This window comes from Molossus molossus, unplaced genomic scaffold (genome assembly GCF_014108415.1).
Source record: "Molossus molossus isolate mMolMol1 unplaced genomic scaffold, mMolMol1.p scaffold_m16_p_4, whole genome shotgun sequence".
Classification (NCBI taxonomy): domain Eukaryota; kingdom Metazoa; phylum Chordata; class Mammalia; order Chiroptera; family Molossidae; genus Molossus; species Molossus molossus.
The window spans coordinates 22,330,571-22,356,848 of record NW_023425377.1 but is presented as its reverse complement, the minus strand read 5'-3'; the positions used below and the strand labels follow the sequence as shown (position 1 = coordinate 22,356,848).

General features: G+C 45.2%; 1 protein-coding gene across 1 annotated transcript; it reads left to right on the top strand.

The window, feature by feature from the left end:
• Positions 1-1,325: 1,325 nt before the first annotated feature.
• SMIM3 (small integral membrane protein 3) lies at positions 1,326-19,826 on the top strand. Its single transcript, XM_036241526.1, has 2 exons — positions 1,326-1,545; positions 18,464-19,826. The coding sequence occupies exon 2, from the start codon at positions 18,475-18,477 to the stop codon at positions 18,655-18,657; it is 183 nt and encodes a 60-aa protein (XP_036097419.1). The 5' UTR covers positions 1,326-1,545; positions 18,464-18,474; the 3' UTR covers positions 18,658-19,826.
• The last annotated feature ends 6,452 nt before the right edge of the window (positions 19,827-26,278 follow it).

Genomic DNA, 26,278 nt, shown 5'->3' with positions numbered 1-26,278 from the left:
TTCTGTTTCTTTGGAGAACCATGACTAATAACAATAAGTTTTCAAGCATACAGCTGTCATTAGGCACAACCCAAGAACTAGAAAGAAAAGCCTTGGTTGACCTCTCATCTTCCTTGAACATTCATTTATTCAACAAATGGAGCATTTGTTCTGTACCAGATGCTGGTGATAGACAAGAAAATATTGCAACCAGAGTTCTGAACTTAAAGCCTTGATAAAATCAGACCCTGCCCAAAATTGTTATTGCAGAGTGGCATAGAATTTAGGCTCTGGTATCAGACAGCCTATTCTGGCGACCTTGGGAAGCCACTCAACCTTCCTGAGCCCCATTTTAGTTTTTCCATCTATAAAAGGAGGCATGTGGATGAGATGATCTTTAATTTTCCTTTTATTTTGAACATGCTCAAGGCCTGAGCTACTGCTTTTCAGGAGAGTAAGACTGAAGATCACTGGACTACTGAATTAAAATTGATGGATGCCAAGATAGGACCTGCAGTCCTGGTCACTGGGTGGGTCACGGAGGTGAGCAGGGGATCACAGAGTGGCTTTGCCTTCTGTGGAAGCTGGGTGGGGACTGGTAGGGCATGGCAGGCCTCTCTGAGGCTAAGCTGTAATGGGCCGTTATCACCTTGGACTGAACTATTTCACTGTTATCAGAAAATAAACAGGATGCTCAGAGATAAGTTACAGCAGACAACCAACCAGCAAAGGTCTAAGTCAGCAATTTTCAACAAGTGTGCAGCAAGAATTTTTAAACCATGTAATACCTATTTATTCAGGAGCACTGACCCCTTTTCTCTTTGTCAAATGACAACAGCCAACACAATAGCTGTCAGGTGTGGATGAATCCAAATTATAGCGCTTTCTTTTTTTGTCAGATGGACAGGGCTGGGAGACAGGTGTTAGTATCCTGACTTGACAGAGAAGGCAAGTCCACAAAGCGAAGTTTCTTGTTAAGGATCCTACACACATTGCAAAGCAGGAGCTCAGCGTCCAGCCCCTCCACGCAAATCCGTTGGTTAGACCTGTCCCTACCTAGACTACAGCTGGAAAGGCTCTTGGAGGACACATTTTAGGTCAGCCGTCTCCAATACCGAGAGCGGAGCCCCCAAGGGCTAAGTGACTAGATTTGGCGAGGGCGTGACAAGACTGCGAGGGGAACCTGAGACTCCGCGGTCTCTACTCTCGCTGGCTGGCTCATTTCTCACCCGCAGCCCACGGGGAGCTGGGGGAGGAGCTGAGGGTGGCTGCGGCCGGGCCCCGCTTTCCGGGGGCGGTCCCTGGCGGCCGCGAATTCCAGAGCCACCGATCAAAGCTCCCGGTGCCCAGCCGCGCGTCCCAGCCGCCGCTGCGCGCTCCCGCCTTCGGGGCACAGAGGAGCCGGGCAGGTCCTGGGCCGAAGATTCCAGGGCTGGCGGCCGCTTCCCGCTCCGGGGACCCGGAGAAGCGCTCGAACCGTCCCGTCCCAGGAACTTTCCTCGAACCTGGCGCGATCCGGCTGCGGTGGGGAACCTGCGTTTTAAAATCAGCTGTTGCGGAGCCAGGGTGAGTGGGGCCGTCGGGGGTCGTGCGTAGGTCTCCGGTCCTCGTGCTGCCCTCTGTCCTAGTGCCCTCCCAACTCTCCTCCTTTCCCCCTCTTCTCCTGCATTTCCCCCTTCATCGCGTTTGAATTTCCCCTTTTCCTTTCTTCCAGCCCTTAAGTTCCAGCCGCCTTCTACACGCGGTCTTGGGCCTCAGGGGAGGCCCAGCCCGTCCTTCTGTTCGGTTGTCGGTCCCGATTGTCCCAAAGCACCGACGTGGAAGGCTCCAGGCGTTTGGAGTCAGCCCTGGCCTGTCACTGGCACATTCGCCGCCCTGTCCCCGAGCCTTGTTTCTATCTGTGAAATGGGGAAAATAGCCTTGGCATACAAAAATCCGATGAGAAAGGGGTGTGCAAATTATCTTGGAGAGAAAGAAGCCTTCCTTTCAGGCTCCCACCTCTCCTCCTCCACCTCTCTACTGAGTGAGGAGGTTGTTCCGGTTGCCTGTTCTCTTGCACCCCTGTCCCTTCCACAGATTCCTTGAGGGTGGGGACTGTCTCCTCCGCTCATCTTGAGGCATCCTCAGCACTTGGCCCAGGGCCTGGCACATAGGCTCTCAGTGCTGTGTACTGAGAGCAAGAAGGAGAGACGCCAACCATACAGATCTGCACCACTGTCAGAAGTTATTTTGATTGAGTGGTCAGGCTGGGCTCATTCCTGAATCTCCACTTGTTTCTTCCTGAGAGCACGGGTCCTGTTGGCCCCTGATTCTCAGCATCCCCACTGTGTCTATAGATTCCTCAAAGCTCTAGGCTGTAGTCGTGAAAGTTGCTCAGTCATTCACGTATCAGAGCTTCCTTGCACACCTGTGGAAATGGTCAGGAAGGGTTGTGAATGCCTGGATGGGGTCCAGGGTGGGGGTGGGGTGGAAAGAACAGTTCCCTGGGAGTCAGGAGACACTCTGAGTTACGTAGCTTGATGGGGCATTTCCACTGTCTGCACCTCGCCTTCCCATCTGTAAAATGAGGACACAGGGGTTAAACGGATGGGCATCTGTGGTTGAGCACCCTGTGCTCTTTGGGTTATGTAGGCCACTCAGCAATCCTCCAGACACGTTCGAGACAGCCCAGCTGAGCTCAGGACATCACGCATGTCTGCAGTAACAACTGAAAAGGCCAAGAAGTGCTTCTGAGCTCCAGTAGGGACCTCCTGTTTCCAGCTGTCCCGGGATTATGAATCATGCCGTGGAGGTTACAAGTCATGCTCCATCAAATCTTCCAAACAGTGACCTCTCAGGGTGTCAGAGCTGTGGCTTCCATTGCATAAAAGGTCTTGGGAATTCCCCCTTTCTGGCGTAGCCTGAGAATCACTGAGGTGTTTGACATATAACACAAATTGGAGACTGTGGTGGGGAGGGAAATGGGTCTGATGTGGTCGGGTTGCATTCTGAGCTCAGAGGTGACAGACCCAGGGGTAAAGAGGCGGTCACAGCCTCAGATGTTTTCCCAGCTACATTCTGATCCTTCTTTGAAAATGTGCTTCTGTTTCTTTTCCATGGATTAAACTTACAAAGGAGACAATCTCTAAGGAAAGAGGATCTTTATCTGAGCGGATCTTACATTGCCGCTATTGGCTGTGGTATCAAAGGTAGACACATGTCCTCACACTCACAGTTTATAGGAATAAATGCTGCTATTACCACACCCTGAAGATCTTACCCCGATTGGCTAGGTAAGATGTAAGCATTATCATATTTGACATATATATATTGAGTGCTATGAGCCACGCATTATTCTAAGCATTTTATATGTATTAACTCATTTAGTCTACTTCAACCCTATGAGGTAGGGACCATTATTACATGCATTTTATAGATGAGGAAACTGAGGTCCAGAGAGAGAGTAAGTGACTCACCCATGGTCACTCAGGAAGTGGCAGAGCTGTACTTTGAACCCAGGCAGTGTAGCTCCAGGGCCTATGTTCTAAGTTGCATTGGTACTGGGGGTTCTGGGTTCAGATCTTGCTTCTGTCACTTACTTGCAGGGTGACCTAGGGGGAGTTAACTGAGAATTTGACAGCCACTGGACTAGTGAATTACTAGGAACCCTAGTACCCTTCCAGTTCACCAGGGAAACAGGCAATGAACGTCAAGTGAGAATAGTGTATTTCAGGAGTTAGGTGGCCAGGAAGGGGAACAAGTCGGAGTTATTACCCTCTGACACATTAGGCAATAGCAAACCAGAGTCAGTACAAAACTGTGCACTTGAGATTGCTTACTTGATTTGGACTCAGGTGGGCTGATTGGGCATGTGAATTACTGGTGACCCACTACATAGGATCAGGGAAAATGAAATGGAAGAGAGAAGGAAAGACAGAGAAAATTAAACAGTGTTTCAATTAATGATGACACATATCTGGGACACATGTTCCTATTCCCTCACCCTGTGCCCCAGGCAGACATTGATCGTCAGGAACTTGCACGTAAACGCCACAGGTCCAGGAAATCCTCCTTAACTCAGGCCTCTGGACAGCCTCTTCCAGCTGACTGTGAGGTTTTTATCTTGTTCACCCAAACTTCCAACTTCCTTCCCCTAGGGTAAGGTCAAGGAAGTACCGAATGACAAAGCAGGAGACCTTTCTTTCTGAGTGCCCTGGTGGCATCTTAGGAGACACTTTGAGGTTTTTAAAAGATTAATCTTCTCTCCCCCTCATTCTTTTCTATTTTTTCTTTAATGGTTTTCAAACGAAGCCCGTCCTAGACCTGGGGCAGGGCTCTAGGGAAGGTGGGATGTCAGGAGAGCAGAGGCAGTCTTTGAGAGCTGGCCAGTCCCTTAGAGGTCACTTTGTCCATCCTTTCCAATTAACAGGAAACTGAGGCCCAGTGTGAAAGAAGGAATTGTTCAGGATCACACAGTGTACTGGTTTTCTGACGCTGTCACAAATTACCACACGTAATGGCTTAAAAAAAACCAAATGTAATAATATAATTCTGTAGGTCAGAAGTCTCCCTAGAATAAAATGAAGGCATAATTAGGCTGTATTGCCTTTAAGGGAGAATTGATTCCCTACTCATCTGAGTTGTTGACAAAATTCAGTTCCTATGGTTGTAGGACCAAGATCACTGTTTTCTTGCTGACTGTAAGCTGAGGGCCATTTTCTGCTTCTAGAGGTCACTGCATTCCTTGGCTCAGAGCTGCCTTCCAGCATCTTCCAAGCCAGCAGTGGAGAGTCGCGTCCTTCTCCTGGTTAATCTTCTGCCTTCCTCCTCACTTTTAAGGACTCGTGCTTAGATCGGGCTCACCTGAGTAATCCAGGATCGCCTCCCCATCCCCCAGTCCTTCACTCTCATCACATCCACAAAGTCCCATTGCTTCTGTTCTCATGACTCCGCCCTCTGTGTCATGTTTGCTTTTTCACATTCAAGGTTCTGGAGACCAGGACATGGACACCTTTGAGGGGCCATTATTCCCCCTACCACACACACTGAGGCGAGTGATTAGTGCCACTCTGGTGTCCTTGCGCCGTCACTGAGACCCCCCCCCCCCCCCGACGGCCCACCTTATGGGCAGCCTCCTTTGTCCGGCCAGCATGCAGCAGGCACTTACTCACAGACAAGTCACGATGATGGATGGTAGAGGCTTAAACAGGATGCTGTGGATTTGGCCTGGGTTTCTCTTTTGCTGGCTCACTGTTGGTTTCTGAGCCTCTGTGATTGGCTGGATCGGATGGTACGTGCAGTCTTGAACAGCTCTGGCTGTCTTCTGATCTTTTTGAAGTATCCTGGTGTTTTTCCATTTTTCAGCCACAGGGGAGCAGATAGAAACTCAGAGACAGAACAAGTCTTTAGACTGTTAGGAATTTTGGAGGAGACAGAGCCAAATGGGGTAAAATAAAAACAAAGCACTCCTCATGGGCCTCTGGTCATCGGGGAAATGCCTCCAATTTGATTCATTTCATATTTTCAAAGCTGTGTGTCTTGCCCATTCCTTCTGCCGACTCCCTTCTATGAAATGAAAGTTCCCGGTGAAATGGATTTTGTGCTGGATTGGTAAATGCTTGAGACTAACTCTTATATAATGGGAGGGGAACTGTTTTCAAGAGTAAATGTGAGCAGGGATGGCCTTTTCACACTGAGCTCGGCATGGGGAATCTTTTCCCCTTTTATCAGCCTCCTTGACCTCTTCTAAGAACAGAGAGAGAAAGGTCCATACCCTGGGCAGCAATTCCCATACGCCTACACCCACCTCGATGCCCAGTTCCTGAGCCCAGGGAAAGAAAACTCAAATACGAGCTCATGCAGCCCAAGCAAACCAGCAAGAGTGGATCCTAGAGGGCGTTATTCTGGAAGTCCAGCCCTCTTCTGCCTGGTACGTAGAGGGGGAGCTGGGAAAGAGAAGTCCTCATAATCCTTCCTAGATGCACAGAGAGCCCAGAAAATGATCAAACCAGGGGAAGCCGTTTACTCTAGAGATAGGGTTGACTTTCAGGGTCACTGGACTTTCCGCAAGGGTGAGACTCCTTTCCGGACCTCCACCACTTAAGTTCCAGGAGTTGAGCTCAAATTTGAAGTTCCCCAGTTCGTCCATATTCATCCTTCACCGGTCTCAGATTTACTGCGCACTTACTGTGTGCCAGGACCTGGGACAGGTGTTGAGGTTACAGCAGTGGACAGGAGCCGAGGCTCCCGCTGTACTTGGGCTTGCACAGGAGCAGGCCAAGAGGGCCAATAAAAACAAATACATAAGCACACAAACGGGCCAGTTTTAGATTGTGAAAAGTATCTGAATAAAACAAGGTCTGAGATAGGGATCGGCTGGTGGATCTGGAAAGATTTTTCCAAAGAGGTGACATTTAAGTTGAGATTTGGATACTGAGACCCTGGATGTTGAAAAGGAAGACCTGGAGGGGAAAAACATTCTAAAAAGAGGAAACAGCAAGAACAAAGGTCTCAAAGTGGAACACAAGTCATTAGGTTAGCCAGGCCACTAGGTGGCCAGTGGGGCCCCTTCTTGGGACTTGAGCTGTCCTCTCTGTCTGGTTTAAATGCTCCATTTTTCTCTGACAATCTCACCAGCTCCTGAGGTTCGAGCTTTACAGGGGGCCCATAAGCTGTGTGATGCTGGTAAACTCCCAAGTCTACTACGCCGGGAACCATCAGCCTCGTTGTTCACGTTCTGCAAGATGCTTGAAGAGATGCCCCCAGCATCACAGAGCTGGTTCTGGCTGCCTCCTCTCTGGCCCCCGTGTCTGGTGGGAATGAAGCGGCAGCAGCAGTGTCTGTGGGCTCTGGGGGTGACACCTGCAGGAAGCCACCTGCCTCTCTCTGCCTTTTCTCCCACTTTGCGATAATTAAGCTTGCCTGCCAGCAGGAAGTCATTTCTTTTATTGCCTTCTTCCTCAGTGAACAACTTGGTGATAAAACTGGTTGGATAACCACTGGCAATCTCTCAAAATTTAACTGTTAGCAGAATTTTAGATGTGGAGGGTGTGTGCTTCCGGTGGAAGGTCAAAGCTGGGACAGACTATCAAAGGCTATTTGTTTATGAAACTATCACTTTGGTTTCCTAGATCAGTTTCAGAGCAGTCATGGTGCCCAAACTAAGGTTGGGACCTCTGAACTCTGAATTTGGGAGCTATGCTGCATTCGCTAGCTCATATATGAACATATATGAAGCCTGTGTACCTAACAGGCATCGTCCTAAGAGCTTTATATGCATTAGCTCATTCAACTTGCCCAGCATCCCAGTGAAGTACTTACTACCGTAAGTTATTATTATTCCCATTTACAATTGAAACTGAAGCTGAAAGAGGTGAGCTTCTTGCCAAAGCCACCGGACTACATATGCTTCCAACACACCAGGTAGCTCATCACCTCTGGGCTTTGTTGATGTCTATTCTGCTTATCCTGCCTTTCCCTTCATTTCTTAATTTGAACTCCTGCTTATTTTCAAAGCCCATATCCAAAGGCCCCCTTCTTTGTAAAGCCTTCTATTTTATTTATTTGTTTATTTATTATTTTCATTTTTTTTCTTTATCCTCACCTGAGGACATTTTTGCATTAATCTTCAGATAGAACAGGAGGGAGAGAGGGAGGAAGAGAGAGACAGAAACATCAATGTGAGAGAGACGCATCGAGTGGTTGCCACCCACACAACCCCAACTGGGGCAGGAGACAAACCGCAACTGTGGTACGTGCCCTTAGCAGGAACCGAACCCAGGACTCCCCGGTCCGCGGGCCAACGCTCCACCTGCTGAGCCAAACTGGCCAGGGCAAGCCTTCTATTTTACTTAGACAAAAACAAAAGAATGAGGACTAATATATTTTGAGCATCTATTATGCTCCAGGACTATATATTTTGCCTCACTTTGTCATCACAATAGGATGGCGCAATGTGGGGCCTTTAGTGTACCTCATTTACAGGTCAGAAGATTGAAGTGTGAAAATCTTAACTTGTCCAAAGTCACACTTCCAATAAGGGTGGAAAGCAGGATTCAAATTAAGATGGTCTTAACTCTGGAGTCCATGTTCTTTCTACTTCCTTCTTCTTAGTAGCATGTGGTTTGTGCCTTCAGGGTAGCAATTCTTTGCTTTGTATTGCAATTAGCGATTGTAATTCATGCCTTTTTACCTCATAAGAGTGAACTTCTTTTTTTTTTATCGTCACCTAAGGACCTTTTTTCCATTTTTATTCACATAGAGTGGGAGGGAGAGAGTGGAAGAGAGAGAGAGAGAAACATCGATGTGAAAGGGACACATCGAGTGGCTGCCACCCGCACGACCAACCAGGGCTGGGGACAAACTGCAACCGAGGTACATGCCCTTAGCGGGAACCGAACCCGGGTCTCTCCGGACCGCAGGTGGACGCTCTAACCGCTGAGCCAAACCGGCCAGGGCGAGAGTGAACTTCTTAAGGACAAACACTATTTTGTTTATCTCTGACTCCACACCACTGCTGGATCTCCACTGTTAATCACAGTGCTGTAAATGTTTCTTGAATTAGATTGAATTGCTATTCTACCAGTTTCATACTCAGACTGGAGGGATAGGTCAGGTAAATCAAGCATGCTGCTGGTTGATTTTAAAAAAATCATTAAACTAGATTAATCATCTCTCATCTGTGTTGATAAGACATGGTCCAAGTTAGGGATGCTAACAAACTAGTTGAAGGAGGGGAGAATATTTGCTTGGGTCAGTGCATCCCTATCTAAGGCCAGGAATGATTAATTATAGAACGAACACTCGGAGAGCACTTACTGTGCGTTGGAACACTGCTAAGCACTATGCGTGATTATGCCATGGAATTCTCCGAACTCTATGGGGCAGATACTATTATTTCCCCACTCCTGTTATTGTTTTCAGCTGAGGAAATGAAAGCATTAGGAAGTTTAAAAGTGGTGGAACCAGATTTATATCCAAGCCACCCGGCCTCCAAGCCTGGACTTTTTTTTTTTTTTTAATCCTCATCCGAGGACATTTTTCCATTTTTTTGTTCAGGTAGAGTGGGAGGGAGAGACAGGAAGAGAGAGAGAGAAAGAAACATCGACGTGAAGGGACATATCGAGTGGCTGCCACCCGCACAACCGACCAGGGCCGGGGACAAACCACAACTGAAGTGCACGCCCTTAGCGGGAACCGAATGGACCGCAGGCTGACGCTCTAACCGCTGAACCAAACCGGCCAGGGTTAAGCCTGGACGTTTTAAAAACACTGCTCTGTAGTGAGTGTAAAGGGAAGACTTCCCTGCCGTGTCCCGGGATTGCCTCCACCCTGAAGAGCATCCATTGCCCTCTCAGAACATAGGAGCTTGGGGATTTGAGGCTTTAAGAATTGTTTGTTGAGAACCTGTACAACTGAGGGGAGAGGGAAGACGTTTGGTGAGGAGAAGCCTGCTGGGTTGGGTGAAGTCAGTGCTGGGGTAGAGTGGAACCCAGACAGAGTTATCCGTTCCTCTCCTAGTCCTTAATTCCATGTGCGTGTGAGCTTTTTTACCCAATTTGGTGGAATCTCCTACTACAAGTAAGGTTCTAGTGTCTCTCCCTCTCTTCTCTGATGTTCTTACCCAGAGTGAGGAATAAATAAGTTACATGACTTAGCCATTACTTTCTTCACTAGATTTAATTGTATTTGGGCCTTAAATCAAAGGGATGGAATGCAAAGGGTGGGACTGATTTTGACAGGACATTTCTTTGTTTTCACATTTGTATGTGTTGGGGGAGGGATGGAGGTGCTCACGCATGCGCACTTGAGTGTGTTTTTCCTGGAAAACCATCTCACCTGCTTCACCAATGGTGAAGTTGCTTAGGGCTCTGGGCCTCAAGGTCCTCCGTAACTTTTTACAAGTGGAAAGGTATAATCAAGAAGCCTGGCCCTGGCTGGTTTGGCTCAGCGGTTGGAGCATCGGCCTGCGGTCCAGAGAGACCCGGGTTCGGTTCCCGCTAAGGGCACGTACCTCGGTTGCAGTTTGTCCCCGGCCCTGGTTGGTCGTGAGGGTGGCAGCCACTCGATGTGTCCCTTCACATCGATGTTTCTCTCTCTCTCTTCCTCTCTCTCCCTCCCACTCTATCTGAACAAAAAATGGAAAAATGTCCTCTGGTGAGGATAAAAAAAAAAAAAAAAAAAAAAAAAAGAAGCCTGGCTGGCTCTCACTGTTTACATCAGTTTGTTTTCTACCATTGCTTTCTCCAACCTGACTCCCCACTTTCTCCTTCCTCCTCCCGTCTCAAGCAGGATAGTGATAGAATTGAAAAGAGTATGCACATCAGGAGGCCTGAATTATCTCCTCTGACCTGCCATTAACTTGCTATGTGACCTTGGGCAAGTCATTGCCTTCAATCTGTAAATTGGAAGGTAGGTTATGTGGTTTAAACTAGATAGTGTCTAAATTCTATGTAGATTTCTAGAATTCCATTAGTTTGTAGAAATTTCATCTGCACAGGACAAACTCAGTATTGCAATATTTGTTTTCTTTTGTTGCCATTACAAATCAACACAAATTTAGTGGCTTAAAAACATACATTCATGATCTCACAGTTTTATTGTTTCTATTATTATATTTTCCAGTTCTAGAATTTCTGTTTGGTTCTTTGAAAATATCTGTTGTGTTCTTTCTTGTAGTTTCCAGTTCTCTGTCAAAAATCTCAATCTTGGATTTTTCTTCTTCTTCTTGAACATGGCAAACAAGGTTATTTAAAGTCTTGACAATGTCAATATCTGGAGCCCTGAAGAACTTTTTCTATTGTCTGTTGTTTCTGATGGTTCTGTTCATGTCATCTTGCCTTTTTTCATTCCTGCATAATTTTGGTTATGTACTGAACATTATGTTTGAGTTTTAAAAATTGAAGCCTATTGTGATGTTATCTCCTCCTTTGCTTCTGCCAGGCACCTGGCAATCTGGAACAATCTTTATTCCATTTCAGGGATAGTGATGATTCAAAGCTGCTTGGTATACTTCTAGTTTAATCTTAGCACTAAAAGTGCTCATTAAAATCCAACCTCAAACCTTAATTCTCCCTGTCTTGGCAGGCTTGATCTCCCAAGTGCGTCAGAAAAACTGTTTTGTCTCCTTCCTCCATTAGTGGAAATGCTGCTTCTAATGCCAGGCTTGCCACTCTGGATTTCTGTCTTCCCCCATATCTTAGCCTGGTAATTCATTATTTTGTTATTTCTTAGTGCCTTCAAGGATATATATATATATATATATATATCCAATTTTTCTAGTTGTCCTCAGTGAGTATTAGTCAAAATGGTTTAGTTTGATCTAGTACTGGAAACTAAAGTACTTTGCCCAGCCAGTGTGGCTCAGTGGTTGAGCATCGACCCATGCACCAAGAGGTCGCCAGTTTGATTCCCAGTCAGGGCACATGCCTAGGTTGTAGGCCCAATCCCCAGAGGGTGCATGCAGGAGGCGGCCAGTCGATGGTCTCTCTCATCAAAGTTTCTATCTCTCTCTCCCTTCCTCTCTCTCTCAAATCAATAAAGGAAAAAAAAAAGTACTGATCTTTGTAGACTGCATATCTTTTCTTAATTCTCTAAATCTAGAATGGCTTTTGGCCCAAAGCAGTAAGAGTCTTACCAAAACTTAGAAGAGAGCTGTGGATCTGCCATACTCCAGGGGGTCTATGTGGATGCTTTGGAGGTAGTGGTAAGTAGTGGTGAAGACAGGGCAGGAGACCTGAATTTGAATCCCATTTACTTCGCTTTATGCTCGTTAGCCAGCTAACCTCTCAGCTTGAATTCCCACATCTGTAAAATAATATATCCCAGGCAGGGTTATTGTGGAGGTTAAGTAAGTTAATGTATGGGACAAGGCCTAGCACAGTACTTAGCACTTGGTATTTGTTTTAAGAAATGCTAGCTTGTGGCATTCCGGGTTTGAAGAAATAAGGGACAGGGGTACTTCTCTGTGCTTCTTGGAAGTAAAAGAGCTATGTCTTCTGAGTAAATAATGGTAATTCCTAAAAGAGTAGCTTGTATAGAGCAAGTATTTGACAAATGAATGAATGAATGAATGAACGAATGAATGAACAAATATCCTGGACAGAGTTACTTGTTCTGATGGTGCCCAACCAAAAAGAATATTCATCTGTCAGAGAGGTAATAGTTGCTGCTGGGGAATGAGCCTCATAATTAAAAGGTGGGTAGATAGCACAGATTAGTCATCTTGAATTCAGTTATTCTAAAATTCAGACTTATAGGAAATTTTAATTTATAAAATGTGTATATAAATATATATATATATATATATAATTTATTCATTTATTCATTTTGCCCAGCCAGTGTGGCTCAGTGGAGTGGGCATTGCTCCATGGACTGAGAGGTCCCGGTTTGATTCCAGGTCAGGGCACATGCCCAGGGTGCACCTTGATCCCCAGTGGGGGGCGTGCAAGAGGCAGCTGATTGATGTTTCTCTCTCACATCGATGTTTCTATTTCTCCTTCTCTTTTCCTCTCTCTCTGTTCCTCTCTCTCTTAAAAAACAATAAAAACATATTTATTTATTTATTTTAAATATGGTTTATTTATTTATTTATTTATTTTGGTGGTACGTGCCCCTAGCGGGAACTGAACCCAGGACTCTCTGGTCCACAGGCCAACGCTCAACCGCTGAGCCAAACTGGCCAGGACAATAAAAACATATTTGAAAAAAAAAAATTTATATATATTTTTTGTTAGAACTAGAAAATTTGCCGTATGATGGAATTGCCTGGAACAATGACTCTCTTTTTTTTTTCCTCTCTTTTTGCAAGAGGATTTTTAGTTGCTTAGAAAATGGCCTCAGAATAAACTTGATGTTTCCTCAAGCAGGAAGCAGGGCACCTACCCCCCTTTCCTTCCTGGACTGAACCAAGCACAGTACTTGATAGAAGGGATGAATTCTCCACCTTTGGAAAAGGTACAATGATTTTTTCCTTTGGAGGAACTAGTTTTTTATCCTTACCCTTAGTCTTGTTAATGGACACAAACACAGTCATTTTGGGATTGTTAACTTTTCCACTGAATTGTCTACATTGCTTAAACTCAGGACTGGTGGTGCAGGGACCCGGTGGTGCAAGCGGTTGACGATCCCAGTGGCTTCCTTGCTTGTCAGCTCAGGGAGGTGTTAACAGAGTTTCTTAGACAAACTCATATTGAACATACGTCAAAGTTTATTATTCATAAATGAGGGAAACAGATAAAGTCCGCCAGTTTAAAACGACGGGAGTTTAGGATTGACTGCTGTTTTACTTCCCATGGTCATAAAAACATCACATTTTTATCAGTAATAAGATTGAATTTGTGACGTGAATGGTTTGGGCCTTATTCTCACATGACCCATTCATTTATCAGCAATAACAAGGAACATACCTGCAAAGCAACTGATAGGCAGATCGATCTTCGGTTAGTAATTCAATGTGCCAAGGAGCAGGGCTTGGTGCATTCACAAGGCGCCAGGGCACCCGCATGCCAAACAGAGGTCAAGCAGAAGTCAGCCGGCAGCAGCTGAGAGTCCTGCTTTTTCTCAAGCACGTGTCTCCGGCATGCCATTAAAGACGCTCAGCATGCAGTTTGCGGAGCTCTTATTTTGGGGACAGAGTTTTTCGTTCACAGTGGGGGGAGGTAGAAGTGACTGGAATCCCTATTACCTGGGAAGGAACAGTCCAGTAGAGGACACCTGCTCGAGGACTGAGAAGGTTGAAACAGGGAGATGGAGCTCCCTGGACCCTCTGTCGCCAGGCCACATGGATGGCCGGCCCTAGAGCCCCGGAACCTAGGGATCAAGGTACAGCTGTGCTGTACCAGACACGAACAAAATAACTGGGAAAGGTGATTCGCTCTGATGTTTTTAGTTACAAGTAAAAGCTACTTTAATTCCATTGTAACATGTACATTTTTGTTTGAATTGTATATGTACAGGGGGCGGGCACCCTAATCTCTAAGGATATTTATCCAGCCTTGTTGACTAAGATCCCAACACCCCCTCCCCCCCGGCCACTCCCTGGCATTTCAGAGCAGCTGTGCTTTTATCTGTTCTATGTGCAAAAGAGTAATATTAGCACAGTCGAGAAGATACTTTACAGAAAAAGTTTCTTTTATTCATCTACTTCTTTGTTCTGTTTGCTTAGATAAGGGCAGTGACTAGACCTGATTTATATCTTTGAATGATTATTCTGGAAGGGGGTGGGGTTGAAGGTGGGTAAAACCTCCGGACCTCAGTGTTGGCGTCTGTGAAACAAGTCTGGTTCTAGCTTCAAAATTCTGTGATGCTTGGTTGTGAAGGAGCGTGATGACTGAGTTTCTGTAAATGACAGGTTTTGCTTACGAAAACCAGCCAGGGAGATTATGTGTTCCTGGCATCTGGAGTCACAGAGACTTGTGTTAATGGCCTTACCAGAAAGGGCTTTTGTGGGGTTCCTTTGGCCCCAAACAAACTAGCTGTTGATGTAATCAGGAGACCACAAAGAATACATTTTCCCGCCCCCATACCTCCTGAGCAGTGTGTGTGAGTCCCCTGTGACTCATGCTTCCATGCCTTAGACCATGGAGAAGGTGGCCATGTGTCCAGGGTCAGTCTATGCCTCTCCCTCCTCTGCAGACCCCAGCTTGATCCTCCTGTGGCCTAGATGGACCTTAGGACATTATGCTAAGTGAAATACCGTATAACCTCACTTATATGTAGAATATAAAACAAAACAAAACCCTGAACTCATAGATATAGAGAGGCAGATGGTGGGGGGGTGGGTGAAATGGGTGAAGAAGGTCAAAAGGTACAAACTCCCAGTTATAAAACAAATAAGTCATGGGGATGTAATGTACAGCATGGTGACTACAGTTTATAATATTGTATTACATATTCAAAAGTTGCTAAGAGAGTAGACCTTAAAAGTTCTCATCATAAGAAAAAATAATTTGTAACTATGTGTGGTGGTGCTAATTAGACTTATTGTGATGGTCAGTTTACAATATATACAAATGTCTTGACATTGTATACCTGAAAGTAATATAATGTTATAAGTCAATTACACTTCAATAAAAAAGAAAAAGAACAAACAATCCAGAAGAAGAAAAAGGGGTTGTTTCTTTACAATATCAAATTCTTAGGCCCCAGGGACTCCTCGTCTATGCTCCTCCCACTGAGTAGAAAACCTGTGCCCGTCCCTATGAATCTTAGAACATTATAAGCAATTAGCAGATGTTCTGTATTACCAGTGAAAATAACAAAAGCAGTAAATTTTCATATATATATATACAGTAACTTAAAAAAAAGTAATACATGCTCATGTTTAGAAAATTCAAATGCTATAAAGACATAAAGAATGAAAAGCAAAAACTTCCACTCCTGGCCTAACACCCCAAAGGTAATCACTGTTACAACTGTCTTGGGATTCCGCTCATGAAAGAGTTTTCATTTTTATACTCTCATCTACCCATCTACTTAATTCTAAAAAATCTGAACCAAAGGAATGACCCTATCCATATTATCCTGCACTTAATTTGTTCCCACAGATCATCATTCTTTTTATTTTTATTTTTTTAATTAATTAATTTATTTCTGATACAGATGTTTCTCCTTCTTCCCCCACTGATTCCCCCCTCCCCCTCCCTCCCCACCCTGTCCCCAGCTCTGTTGTCCATGTCCATTGTTCATGCACACATGCATATAAGTTCTGTGGTTTATCTTCCCCCACCCCCTCTTTTGGGGATTATCAGTCTGTACCCCACTTCCACGTCTCTGGAACTACCCCATTCCTCAGACTGTTATGTTCAGTATATTCCACAAATAAGTGAGATCATATGATACTTGTCTTTCTCTGTTTGGCTTGTTTCACTTAGGATAATACTTTCCAGGTCCCTCCATGTCATCTCAAAGGATAAGAGATCTTTCTTTCTTACAGCTGCATAGTATTCCATTGTGTATATGTACCACAGCTTTTTTATCCATTTGTCTACTGATGGACATTTGGGCTGTTTCCAGATCTTAGCTATTGTAAATAGTGCTGCTATGAACATGGGGGTACATATATTCGTTCTGATTGGTGTTTCAGGCTTCTTCATCACTCTTTTTAATAACTATTAAATAAGTTCATATTTGTAACACACTGGAACAGTGTTTGGCGTATAACAAGCACTACATCTTTGTTAAGTGAATGAATGAAAGTTGCTGTATGGTATTCTATTACATGGATATACCTACTTTATTTTACTGTTTATGGACACTTCTGTTATGTCAATTGCTATAACAAACAATGCAGAAACGAACATCCTGGTATGCACGTCTTGGGGACTCTACTCTGGTAATCAGTACCATCAGCATGGTCACCAGCACTGTACTTAGAGTGGCAACAGTGGGCGTGGAGCCAAAGGGATTACAAAGAAAAGTTACTGATGAGGTAAAAGCAGAAAACAGGACTGGAATTGGGAATTTTGCCTGGGACCTAGAATCACAGGATTAAAGATCCTAGATCTAGAAGGAACCTTAGGAGGTTGTTTGCTCCAGCCTCTGGACAAGGAATATATTACATCTGTAGTTCCCACAGTGCACTGAGCCCTGGCGAGCCCTGGTGAACTCACTGGAAAAGTACACATGTGTAGGGGGGCTGCAAAATCTTTAACATTTTGGACAAGAATAGTGATATTTGACATCTCTCAGACACTTTGTGAACTGCTGGCTCAAGATAGTTTACAGTTTAACATTAATCTTACTGCATTACTTTTGATGCTGTTGTAATTTGAGGAGCTGAGCTCTGGCTGGTTGCCACGATATGGCAAGTACTGTGCACCAATGAATGTGGAACAGGAAGTGAACACGGCCTTGTTCAGTCGGACTCCGCAGTCTCAGAAGTTACGCGGTGTCCAACCATTGCACACCTCCCATTAGTCAGTAGCTGGTTAAGAATGAAAGGCATATTTTTTCTTTCAATTAGTGTCTATTTTTTTTTTCAAACAGCTACTAATTAGTTAGGACATAAATGCTCATTAAGTTGTTTGAACCTATCTACGTAATAAACGGAACTGCCAGGTATTTCTTTTGTCTTGGAGTGCTGTCAAGAAATTACTGAGACACTAAAAGTGCTGTGAATTGAAAAGGTTTGGGAACAACTGACTTATATACTTTATCAGAACTCTTTTAGCTGCAAGTGATATTTGATATCTCTCAGACACTTTGTGAACTGCTGGCTCAAGATAGTTTACAGTTTAGCATTAATCCTACTGCATTACTTTTGATGATGTAATTTGTGGAGCTGAGCTTTGGGTGGTTGCCACGATACGGCAAACTGACCCTGCTTAAGCAAACCCAGAAATTATTGGCTTATAACCTGAGACACCCTGGCCTGCAGATGGTGTCAGACTGGGCTGGGTTCAAAAGCCCAAATGAAGTAACAAGGCTCCGATTCTCTTTCCATCTCTAAGATAGGCTCTCCATACATGGTTGAAATAGCCCCACGTCCGTCCTTCCCAGACCCACACCCTTCAGTTTCGCATCCCAGCAGAAAGAGTCACCTTTCCCAGTAGAAGCCCTGGAGGATTTTGGTCGACCTAGTCTGGATTGCTTGTCCTGGGACGTTCCATCCAGGACAAGTCCCTGGGCGGAGGCTATGCAGAGTCGTGATGTCTAAGCCTAGGTCACGTATCCATCCCTGTGCTCAGGCGAGCGCCCTAACTAAAACACGGAATATGTAGGTTCTTCACAGAAAAGAGGGGGCTCTGTTACCAGGAGAATGGGAGAAGGGGTACAGGACCCAAAGCAATGAATCTCCCACTTTGTAGGAGAGGGAATAGGCTGGGGATATGCTAGTTTAATAGTTAAACATGGAGGCTCTGGAGTCCCACCCATTCTGGCTTCACTTCTTTGGGCAAATTACATCTACACCTTTAAAGCTTTAGAGTCCTCACTTCTTTTTTTTTTTTTTTTTTTTTTTTAATCCTCACCCGAGGACATTTTTCCATTTTTTGTTCAGGTAGAGTGGGAGGGAGAGAGAGGAACAGAGAGAGAGAGAGAGAGAAACATTGATGTGAAAGGGACACATCGAGTGGCTGCCACCCGCACAACCAACCAGGGCCGGGGACACACTGCAACCGAGGTACATGCCCTTAGCGGGAACCGAACCCGGGTCTCTCAGGACCGCAGGCCGACGCTCTAACCGCTGAGCCAAACCGGCCAGGGCTAGAGTCCTCACTTCTAAAATGGAAACAACTGAAGATGAAGGCAAGAAATAAAATAGCCCCAAACAGTAGTCCCTACCTCCTTGGGTTGGTGGTCGAAGTGAGGCCTGGGTTAGTACCGGGAAGTGCTCAGCACAGAGGAAGCCCTCAGTACACAAGGCCGTTATTATTGATCAGGCAACCTTAGAGATCACACAGCTGGTGAGTGACCCAAGTTTCCGACTCCTGGAGCAGGCTTCCTTCCAACTAGGGAGGCAGGGAGAGGGCACAAAACAGTGATTCCTCTTTCCTGTCTGTTCCAGAGTGACGCAGCATGGATGCCGTCAGCCAGGTCCCCATGGAAGTAGTGCTCCCCAAGCACATCCTGGACATCTGGGTCATTGTCCTCATCATCCTGGCCACCATTGTCATCATGACCTCCTTGTTGCTGTGTCCGGCCACTGCGGTCATCATCTATCGCATGCGGACTCACCCTGTCCTCAACGGGGCTGTCTGAGAACCTGCCAAGAGGGGCCGGGGAAGGATGTGGGCAGCGTCCCCTCCCCTAGACTCCTCCCTGTCGCCTAGCAGCAGCAGGAGGGACTGTGGAGTGTAGAATCTGGAGCTCGATATGGGAGGGGAGACCCAAGTTTTGGTTTTGATTCTGCCACTGGCCAGCTGTGTGAGTTCCATCAGGGGACCTAATTCTGTGAGTTTCAGGTTCCTTGTCTTTCAAATGGGGATTGTGATCCCTGCCCTTCCTACCTCATAGGCTTGTGAGAACCAGTGACTTGGTGTAGGTTAAAGCTGTTGGTGAGCAGTGAAGCCACCACAGATATCCAGGTGTTATAGCTGAATGCTGAGAAGCTCTGAGGAACCAAAGAACCTGATCGCTGATGATGGCCTTCAAGGTGGCGAGGGAGACACTGGGGCAGAGCAGCCTTTGTCCTTGTCCCTTGGGTCAAACCAAACAAAGACACCCTGTCCTCATTCCCAGGGGCCAGTAGCAGATTGGCTCGAAGTTATTTCCTTTGAGGTGCCGATCCCTCAAGTTTTCTAATTTGGGAGGGAACTGATCATGGCAGGGGGAGGGAGATGAGTGGAACTTTCCAAGACCTTCTGGGTGCCAGACTCTCTGCCCCTATGCCACCTGGAGGAGGGCTCTGTCACTTCTTGGCAATGCCAAGGGAGCTGGGACAACTCCTTCTGTTCTGGAGTGTCATAGCTTTGACACTCTAGCAATGTTGGATGCAGGGTGGCTGAGTTCCCTGGCCAGCTTTCAGGACCTCCAGCCCCATCCCCTTGTATGCCCCCCACTAGGGGAGCTCTGTCCCTCGGCCCCAGCTCCTGCTAGAATTAGCTCCATGGTATGATGTGTACCCCATTCACTCCCTCCACCAGCACTGCAGCCAATCCAAGGTACAGACTAATATTTTGAGAGATGTTCTCAGAATTTTTGAAACGAGCTCAAAACGATGGTTATTTTAGATGCTATGATTTATATTTATATAAAGAGATTTCTGGACCAGTCAAGCTCTTTGATCCAAATCAGGAGCATCCTTGGATTTATTAAATTATGTAAAAAGATAGCACAGATATCAGGACATTATTGTGTGAAAATGATGCTTTTACTTAGATCTCATTGATGTACACAACCAATTTCCAATAAAGTATTAGAACAAGCATGTCTGAGGTCTTTCTTCAAAGAGTACATATTAAACTCAGGGACTCAGGTCAAAGTTCTCCACTGAATTTATGGGTCTTAGAGACACAGTTTGAATGCAGGAGCAGAAAGGGGAAGCGAAGAATCAAATTGACTTCCAGGGTTCCAGCTTCGGCAAGTGGGTGACTAGTTGTGCAACTGACACAGACACAGAATGCAGGGAGAACAGGGTTTGGAAGTAAGATATGAATTTAGTATTGGACCTGCTGAGTTTCAGGTGCTTATGATACTCAGGTGGACACGTTCAGGATGCAGTTGGAAACCTGGGTCTGTTTGTTGAGAGAGATCTTACGGCTGGAGTTACATTTGGGGGATCATCTGCACATGGTAGGGGTGGCAGAAACGTGTACGGATCACCCAGCCAGGGTGTAAGACTGAGAGGAGTGAGGTACTGAAAGCAGAACTTGGAGACCACTGAATAGGAGTGAAAGGGGACTCGAGAGAAACCAGCAGAGCAGAGACAGGAGGTCATGTGGTAGGAAATGATATGAGAGGAATGCAATCATACTTTGAGAGTTAATGAACGAGTGGGAGCTTAGGAAGTGGACACACTGGGAACAGACAACTCTTCCCAGGAATAGGACTATAGTATAGAGGTAGGAATTAAAAGAGGAAATAGTGGTCAAGGGCAAACATGGAACATATGAGGCTGCAGCCAGCCTCACATGGCATACTTATTTGCAGCAAACTTTTTGTTATGAGCAGAGAGTACACTCGAAAGGATCCCAACCCTTTATCCCCGCCATGGATACACCAATTCAACAACACACAGACCAGTTCCATTTCTGAGGCTCCTGTATCCAGTGTGAGAGCCAACCAGTTGTGCTGGAGCTGGTTGGAACATCTGTGAGACCATCCTCCCCTCAGCACAGTGGAACATGATCACAAGGAAACCCTCAGCTTCTCCCTGGGGAGGGAAGGGGAGGACTGGACCATACGCCCAATGCTGTGACCATTTCAGGGGGCTGCCTGAGGGACCAGTTTCTGTGTTGCCTGAACCTAAGCACTGACAGGAAAGGACCCCAGGTTGGGAGCCACTGAGGACTAAAGCACCAGTTTGGACTAATACACACTCGTTTCTTTTTTTTTTTTTATCCTCACCCGAGGATATTTTTCCATTTTTGTACAGATAGAGTGGGAGGGAGAGAGAGGAAGGGAGAGAGAGAGAGAAACATCGACGTGAAGGGACACATCGAGTGGCTGCCACCCGCACGACCAACCAGGGCCGGGGACAAACTGCAACCGAGGTACGTGCCCTTAGCGGGAACCGAACCCAGGTCTCTCCGGACCACAGGCCGACGCTCTAACTGCTGAGCCAAACTGGCCAGGGCCACACTCGTTTCTTTTAGCAGTACATTTAGGCCTTGCCTTAATTTTGTTTAATTAAAGTAAGTGCCGAAGGCATTAATAATCTAGAAGTCAGTATGTTTGTACCGGGGACATGGGCACTCACACAACCCAGTGTCTGGCTAATGGGTCGGGTACAGCAAAGAACTCCATTGTGGTCCCGTTCTTTAGACAGTTAACCTTGACCCCCCCCCCCCCAATAACACAATATACAAGAACTTAAAGCACCAGAACCAGTCTCGGAGACCAGCCAGGTCAGACCTTGAGTCCCACTGCCGGTGATACACAGCAGAAGTACCTGTCCAATATATTCAGAAGCACCTGTCCAATATATTTTGGGAAATAACATAATGATATATGCAGGTTTTAAAAAATATATTACTTGCATATAATTGCCATGATGTGCATTTTTTGAGCCGATTGTGAGACTGGTCTGTGATTGTTGATGTATTCTGTTGTTAAATTAAAAGAGAGGTTGGTTTATTTTTAAAAAACCTATTTAGAGGTCTATTTTGAATTAAAAATTTTTATGCCACTGCCAAAAAAAAGGAAGTTGTGGAGGGGAGAGCAGACATGCTCTATGGGCACCAGAGAGCAGAGCTGACTAGGGTCACTGGGGGTACATTTCCTTTAAAGAAGAACTTTATTTATTTATTTATTTAATCCTCACCTAAGGATATTTTCCCACTGATTTTTTTTTCCCCCCAGATAGAGTAGGAGGGAGGGAGAGAGAGAGATCACATCGATTGGTTGCCTCTCACACGATCCCGACTGGGGCGGGGGACTGAACCCACAACCCAGGTACGACATTGCCCTGGACTGGGGATTGAACCCTGGACTCTTTGGTCCTTGGGTCGACGCTCTAACCGCTGAGCCAAACCAACCAGGGTTGAAGAAGAACTTTGAAGTACACAGTTCCCTAATATCTCTGTGGGCCGGTTCAGAAGGGGGTGTTCAAAAGTGCCGGGGTTAACCATAGTGTGGGGGGCTACAGAGGAGATTCCTGCAAGTCAGCGTGGTAAGAGTGCGAGGAGTCAGAACCAGGTAAGTTCTGAGTCCCTTACAGCTCTCAATCTTGATTCCAGGACGCTCACAATACAAACCTTGATTTACTAAGCTGTCAACCTCTGGAGTGACAACCTGGGGAAACGGTGAACCGCTCCGCTGGAAAAAATAGGAGCCACACTGCCACCTGGTGACCATAACAATTATTCTTTTTTATTCATTGGTTTTTGATTATTGGGGGGAAAAAAGCATTATCATTCATCAGTAATTAAGATACAAAACTTTCCTTAACTTGTTGACATTTTTTCCTTCAGTGCATTTTCTTTGTAACATCCTCTTCTGAAAAAGACCTACTTTGTTTCTATTTTTTATTTCTATAAGTAACCCATTTTTGCATCTACATCCCCATTCAGTTGTCTGATCATTTCTTTGCAATAATTTCCTAAGAAAGGGCCAAAGATTATTGTCTAATTTTAAAGCTATAGATAGACAGATGGATAGATAGATAGATAGATCTTTAGTAGTATATTACAACCATATTAAGTTTATGTTCATAATGCAAGATTGCTTAGCATGTAAAATCAAACTGTTGACAACCACCACACAGACACAAAGAAGGAAACGCTGTGATAATCTCAGTGGGTGCAGAAAGTGCACTTGAGGACTTGAGTGCAAGTGTTTATTTGGAAGATGATCCTAGGAAACACAAGTGAGGAAACTGGGAAAGTGCAAAAAAAAAAAAAAAAATAGAAAGAAAAGCTAAAAAAATAGAATGCATCAATGAGTGGGTTAACATCATGAGAAATTGGACAAGCTCACTAAGGACTCTCAATTATTGTGGAAAAAAAAAAAAAGCCTTAGAATCATGCTAGCAGATAACAAAGGGGTGCTGGGCCTTTATTTATTTATTTTTAATCCACTGATTGTCATTTCCTGAACTTCAGGGTGCTGCTCCTAGCAGCTGAGCAAGCTCCCCCCGTGCTGAGAAAGCCCGCAGGCAGACAAGAGGAAGCCCCTGATGTGGAAAGCTGCCAGGGGCAATACCTCTTGTGATTACTGCTGACCAGTGGGCCAGGGGGATGTGGGGCAGGTCAACAGCACAGGCTAGGGAAGCCAAGAGGATAATTTCAGAGGCGAGAAAGAGTTATGCACAAAAGTGTGGTAACATTTTTTTTTCTTTATTGATTTTAGAGAGAGAAGAAGAGAGAGGGAGAGAGAGAGAGATTGAAACATCGATGAGAGAGAACATCAACTGGCTGCCTCCTGCATGCTCCCCACCGGGGGTTTGGCCCATAACCTGGGCATGTGCCCTGACCGGGAATCGAACCGGTGACCTCTTGGTGCATGGGTCGACACTCAACCACTGAGCCACACCGGCCAGGCAAGTGTGGTAACATTGTTAAGAGCTAACTGATTTTTTTTTTTTTTTTGTCGAAGATAATATAAATGTGGATCTAAATGATCAGAAAACACTGATACAGAGGTGGAGGGGGGTAGTAGATCCAGCTGTACTCTTTAGGTCAGGGTAGCTGTGGAAATGTATTAGCTTTAGAAAGTATGTTTCTTGTTTGATAATAGGTAAGATTAATGTGAGGCATACTATATAAACATTACTAGTATATGTTTTTACCTGTGAATTTTAAAAACAAGTTCTCATAGCAACCTATCAGATGGTTATAATAACTGCTATCATCATCCCATTTTACAGGGAAGAAAATGAAGCTTCTAGAGATTTAGAAACGTCTAGGGTCGCAGCTATCAGCAGTAAACTAGGAAATGCTCCCGTGCAGTCCATCTCTACAGCCAATACTTTTCTCCTTAATGCTCTACTATGATTTGATGTTTAAAATCAACAGAGAAGTGAAATATTTGTTAACACAACAGAGAAGTGAAATAGAAAACAGATATGAAGGTCATAGAGCTCATCCAAACTAAACCATTGATAAGTAACACATTTTTACATCTATATCCCCAGACAGTTGTAAGCTCAGTGTAAACAGTCTGTTCTAATAAAAAGATAAATATTGTTAGACTGGATAAAATATTGAACAACATGATCCTTATATGAGACACAAATAGAAAGACAACTGAATGTTGAAATTCAAGTTGGAAAAAAAAGCACTATATAAAACCTACCAAAAGGGAAGCTTCGGTGGCTGTGCTGAAATTAGTCAAAGCAGACTTCATAGAAGAAAAAAGAACTAGACATGGGAAGCGATACACTTCAGTATTGTACAAAGGTAAGTTCACCAGGAATATGTCATAAATATTTTAGCCGAAGCATCAGCAACCGATGAACAGTGGCATGTTTCCGTTGTGAGGCAATGCACTCATTTTCATTTCTAAATAAATACTATAAAGGAGACAAAATATACCCCTTGATCAGGAAAAGAGGCCTTATGTCTTGAAGGCAAGACATCTGTCATGTGTACTCTGGTCCCGGCTCTGTGAGTCTGAGTTTCCATGGTATCTGAGGCTCTGGTTCTAATTCACATGTCAGCTGTGAGGCAGCTAACCTCACTCTCACTGTCTGGAAATCCCTGTGGCAGGAATGGACTCATGTGGGTCCCAGTGCGGGAGAATTCACTACCATAACAATAGGAGACAGTGCATTTGCCAGGCGCCAGGAGGACCAGCTTGGGAGAAGAGGGCTGATGAGCATATTTGTTTCCTCCAGAGCACTGGCAGATCCTGACTTAAGACAAAATTAAAACAAGCTTTGAGACGTTTTAGGAGATTTGACCATGTCTCTGTGGCTTGGCTCAGGTTGTTACATAGCAGTGAGGGATGCAATTACGGATGAACTGGATGACGTTAAACACTGCAGATGGGGCTCAATGACTGTCTTTTGGTTAGTGTTTTTTTTTTTTTTAAATCTTGACAAAGATGCAGCCGATAAAGCAATGGAAAATTGGCACAGCTCTCTACAGTTTATCTGGCCGGGCAGATGTGGTCAGGGCGGGTTGACGTCAGCTCTGAAGGTCCAGGGTTTGACGTGGCCGTCAGTGTCACGGGCAGGGCTTTGGCTGAGTAATCCTGTTTACGCTGGAGACTCAGCTCCTTGCACTGCTCCCTCCACGTCCTCCAAACTCACCCTTCTGTGTTCCCTCTGTTTCCCTTCTGGTCCCTTTTCTGCCCCATGTCCCGCCTTTGCATCCCTGTCTCTTCTTCACCTTACTATTCTCCTGTCTCTCTCTCTGACACTAAGTTTAGGCCAACATTTAAGGGGACCTTCAGGGAGGCCTGGGGAATGAGGGCACAGCCAGGGGTGTAGGTCTTGTTTCACCCAGTCTGCTCTGCTTCTCCCAGAGCCCTGAACGGAAGGCCCTGAGAGCTTTGCATCAGGGTGGTAGGCTCCAGCCTTGGTTCTGCCCTTCACTGGCTGTTTGACCATGTCATTGAGGTGCCTCATTTCCCCATGTATGGAACCATAAAAAAAACCTAGACTCACCAAAACAATCTTAAGGAAGAACAAAGCTGGAGGCACCTTCCCTGATTTCAAAGTATATTATAAACTGTATTACAATACCATCAAAACAGTATGGTCTTGGCATAAAAACAGACACATAGATCAATGAAACAGAGTAGAGAGCCTAGAAATAAAATAAAACTGGACCACCATCTTACACCATACACAAAAATTAATTCAAAATGGACCAAAGACTTGAATGTAAGACCTAAAACCATAAAACTCCTGGGAAGCAACATAGGCAGTTAAGTTCCATGACATTGGTTTTGGCAATTTTTTTGGATCTGATACCAAAGCAAAGGCAACAAAAGCACAAACAAACAAGTGGGACTACATCAAACTGAAAAGCTTCTGCACTGCAAGGGAAACCATTACCAGAATGAAAAGTCTACCAACCAAATGGGAGAAGATATTTGCAAATTATATATTTGCTAAGGGGTTGATATCCTATTCACTCTTTGTCCTTCTCTCAGGAAACTTTTATCCACAGTTTCTAGTGCGACCTTACAGAAAATTCTGTGCATACACTGGTCCAAGTAGTTTACACCACAGGAAGCAGCACAGTGCAGGGGGGACATCGGTTCTGGAGCCACG

What these genes read in the sequence shown, in the direction of transcription:
- SMIM3 (XM_036241526.1), top strand. Translation starts at nt 18,475, where the DNA reads ATGGATGCCGTCAGCCAGGTCCCCATGGAAGTAGTGCTCCCCAAGCAC.